The sequence below is a fragment of the Juglans regia genome, chromosome 12 (assembly GCF_001411555.2).
Source record: "Juglans regia cultivar Chandler chromosome 12, Walnut 2.0, whole genome shotgun sequence".
In the NCBI taxonomy this organism is placed as follows: Eukaryota; Viridiplantae; Streptophyta; class Magnoliopsida; order Fagales; family Juglandaceae; genus Juglans; species Juglans regia.
Genome location: NC_049912.1, coordinates 27,934,999 through 27,938,534, shown reverse-complemented (window position 1 = coordinate 27,938,534; position 3,536 = coordinate 27,934,999). Strand labels below are relative to the sequence as shown.

At 34.1% G+C, this 3,536-nt stretch overlaps 1 protein-coding gene across 2 annotated transcripts; it reads left to right on the top strand.

The window, feature by feature from the left end:
- The first annotated feature begins 315 nt into the window (after positions 1-315).
- On the top strand, positions 316-1,701 carry LOC109013940 (ethylene-responsive transcription factor WIN1-like). Of its 2 annotated transcripts, XM_035683535.1 has the most exons (3): positions 329-452; positions 954-1,147; positions 1,238-1,701. In XM_035683535.1, the coding sequence occupies exons 1-3, from the start codon at positions 373-375 to the stop codon at positions 1,438-1,440; spliced, it is 477 nt and encodes a 158-aa protein (XP_035539428.1). In that variant the 5' UTR covers positions 329-372; the 3' UTR covers positions 1,441-1,701. The 2 variants fall into 2 exon arrangements, with proteins under 2 accessions (XP_018851761.2, XP_035539428.1); XM_018996216.2 differs by having other exon boundaries at positions 316-452; positions 954-1,701.
- Positions 1,702-3,536: the final 1,835 nt, after the last annotated feature.

Here is a 3,536-nt window from a genome sequence, read left to right as displayed (position 1 = left end):
TATGGGGGTACTACTTCATAATCTGCCATGTATATATGTATATAATATATATGTAGGTACGTATGTTGTGGCTATTATTATTTAATGTTACTATGGACCACAAAGTTAAGTCATGCTGTCAAGTGGTACTACTGCTAGCTACAGGTTATCACTTATTTAGCTTAATTTGGTTATACATTTTTTAAGCTTCGTAATTGCTTGTTTAACCCCCCCTACGCCCACATTATTATAGCACGTACGTACCCAGCTTAGCTAAAATGTACGTTATTAAATATATATATATATATGTACACGTCTTCTTCATTTTACGACAATTCTACATCGATCTCTGATCTCTCTCTCTCTCTCTCTCAGCCATTGGCTTTAACAAACATGGTACAGACAAAGAAGTTCAGGGGTGTCAGGCAGCGCCACTGGGGCTCTTGGGTCTCTGAGATCCGTCATCCATTGCTGTATTCTCTCGACTAACTCTAGCTCATGCTCTATATTTTCTCTCATAATTTTTATAATTACCATATGATCACATGCTTAATTGCTAACTTCACATGATGAGTTCTTTCTTCTTAGTAATCGGAATCGGAGAATCCTTGGATCGATATATATACTCATGATGTGAACAAGTACTACTAGTACTACGTATACATACAAATATTATAGGGTTTGATCATTCATTTCTGCGACTTAATTACATATTGACTGGATCGATTCTATAGCAAACGCGGACGTCTCTCTGGCCTTTTGTAATTTGGGCTATAGAATTAATTAGAGGGGTACTTGCGCTAATTAGAAGAACTCCACAACTGCATATTCAATCTCAAACTGATCTAATTTGATTTTGTTTAACCTAAAACTTAGTTTATATGTCAATTCCATCGTTATTGCACTATTAGTTCTCTGTGACAAAATGCATATCGATTATCGAATCTGCTTCTTTCTGCATGCATGTGATGTAGGAAAAGAAGGGTGTGGCTTGGGACATTTGAGACTGCAGAAGAGGCAGCACGAGCCTACGATGAGGCAGCCATTTTGATGAGTGGCCCTAATGCCAAAACAAATTTCCCAATCGTCGCAAATCAACTGAACATTAATGACAACTACTCTACATCCTCTTCAACTGCACTTTCTGCAATCCTAAGTGCAAAGCTACGTAAGTGCGGCAAATCTCCGTCTCCTTCACTCACTTGCCTGAGGCTTGACACAGAGAATTCCCACATTGGAGTCTGGCAAAAACGTGCAGGATCTTGTTCTGATGCGAATTGGGTGATGATGTTTGAGCTTGGAGATCATAAAAATGGACAGGTACTGACCGAGAAAAACATGCCCGCAGCAAGGACATCCGAAATGGATAATGAGGAGGAGCCGGATCAAGGTGGAGATGGGATGGATGAGGAGAAGAGAGTTGCATTGCAGATGATCGAGGAGCTCCTGAACAGAAATTGACCTACTAATTCGTAGTACTGTCAACTTCACATGGGCTGACCAAAGCACGATGTTGCTTCCATGTGCTCGGGTCATTGTCGCCATTGCTGCTTGTGTAATTCCTTAATTTGTTCAAACTAGAGGTTTGTTGAATTGAGCCCACCAATTAAGAGCGTATGTCTATCATGATCTTCCCACATATGTTGTAGTACTGGGGTTTTATTCAGCAATAATTATAAATTTAACAAGTGGGTCATGAAAATAAATTGTCTTTTCCCTTCATGATGCTGTGTTCGATCGCTTGGTCCTTTATTTATTTATTTATTTTTTTAATTTATTTATAAACAAATTCAAAATCCTCTGGCTATATGCCTTCTCGTGTTTTGTTTGTACGTAGGAACTTGTATGTGAAATTACTTTGGTCTACACACACGCACACGCACATCAGTACAACTACTCAGTACAAGATGAATCTGTATGAATTAAGATTTTGGTTTCTAAAATCAAAAAAGGTTTTATAAGGATATTGGATTCTAATTTGCTTAAGGAATTAAGCAAATTAATTAGCTATAAGGAATTAACATGTTGGATTATGCCTTTTTTTTTTTTTTTTTAACCTATGATGCAATGGAAATTCACAACGAAACTAATCTTCATGATGTACGTGCATGCACATATGTTTTGCGGCCAGTTGCAATTGCCGGCCTGAGTAATATTATATATGGAAAATAAGTTGGAAAGTACTGTAATTATATTTGTCTTTTATCCAACAAATACAGAAATATTCTAGAGAAACTGAATTTCGTAGCAAGAAATTGGAGATAGGACTGCGTTTAGATGTTGAGATGAGTTGAGTTTTTTATGAATAATAGTGAGTTAAGATGATAGAGTGAATTTTGTAATATCCACTTAAAATGAATTTAAATATATTTGTTAGATATTAAGATGAGTTTAGATGTATTTATGAAAAGTTAAAAAATATTATAAATCTCACGTATAAAGAAGTGTTCAATTAAAAAATATTATGGATCTTATGTGTAAAAATATTTTAAATTGGGATGAATTTAATAATTTAAAAAGTAAATATTTAAATATTAAATTTAATTTAAAATTAGAATAAACTGAGTTAAAGTAAGACAAGTTTAACAATAAACGGGATTCTATTTTAAGTATTGTCTCATACATATACACGGTCATAGGACACGATAGAGTAGAGTAGAGTAGTAGGATTCCTAACCACCTCGATGTCAACATTAATATTGTAAGGAATAAATGGTGGACAAAAAAAATACAATATTATATTGATCATGGAGACGAGCGGTTTTGTCATTAAGAAATATATATATATATATATATATATATATAGATTCCAAACATAAAATAAATCGTCGAACCTAATTTTTTCTAGATCGAGATCCTACAGTAGTACTACTTATTATATAATAAATGTGAGTAGTACTGTGGGATGGCGCTAATGCTATTTGTAATGGATGATCTTAATGACTATAAGTTTATAACTAGAAATCATTATGGATGCGAGACACTCATCTAAATCTCGCTAGTTTGTGATCAGCAAATACTTAAATTAATCTTGATATCTAGGACATGCGGCTTGATGAATATCTTGATATCTAGGACATGCAGCTTGATGAATTTCTAATATTAATACGCCGGCTAACATGCCAATATTATACCTAAAAGTAACACTACAAGAAAAAAGAATTTTTCTGGCGATTTTTATAGTGTTGCAAAAGGGAACGCTGCATTAGACTATTTTTTACGGCAATTTTATTACCGCTGCTAAAAACTGTTGAGAAAGCTGATTTAGTAAGTTACTTTAACTAGTTGCAGAGATATTAAGCTTTTTAGCAGCGATTTATTTCGCCGGGAAAATAAAAAAACTGTTGCAACGCTCCATTTTTAGTGCGATTGATAAGAAAATACATCTTTATTTCGTCGAACATGCAGCGAAGTAGAAATCGCTGAAATTGATCATATACAGCAATTAAGGTATGTATAAGCGTCGATTTTGAGCGTAGAAAAAACCTTTTTTTCTTGTAGTGTAATGACGAATGGGGAAAAAACATAAAGTGTATATATATATATATATATATATA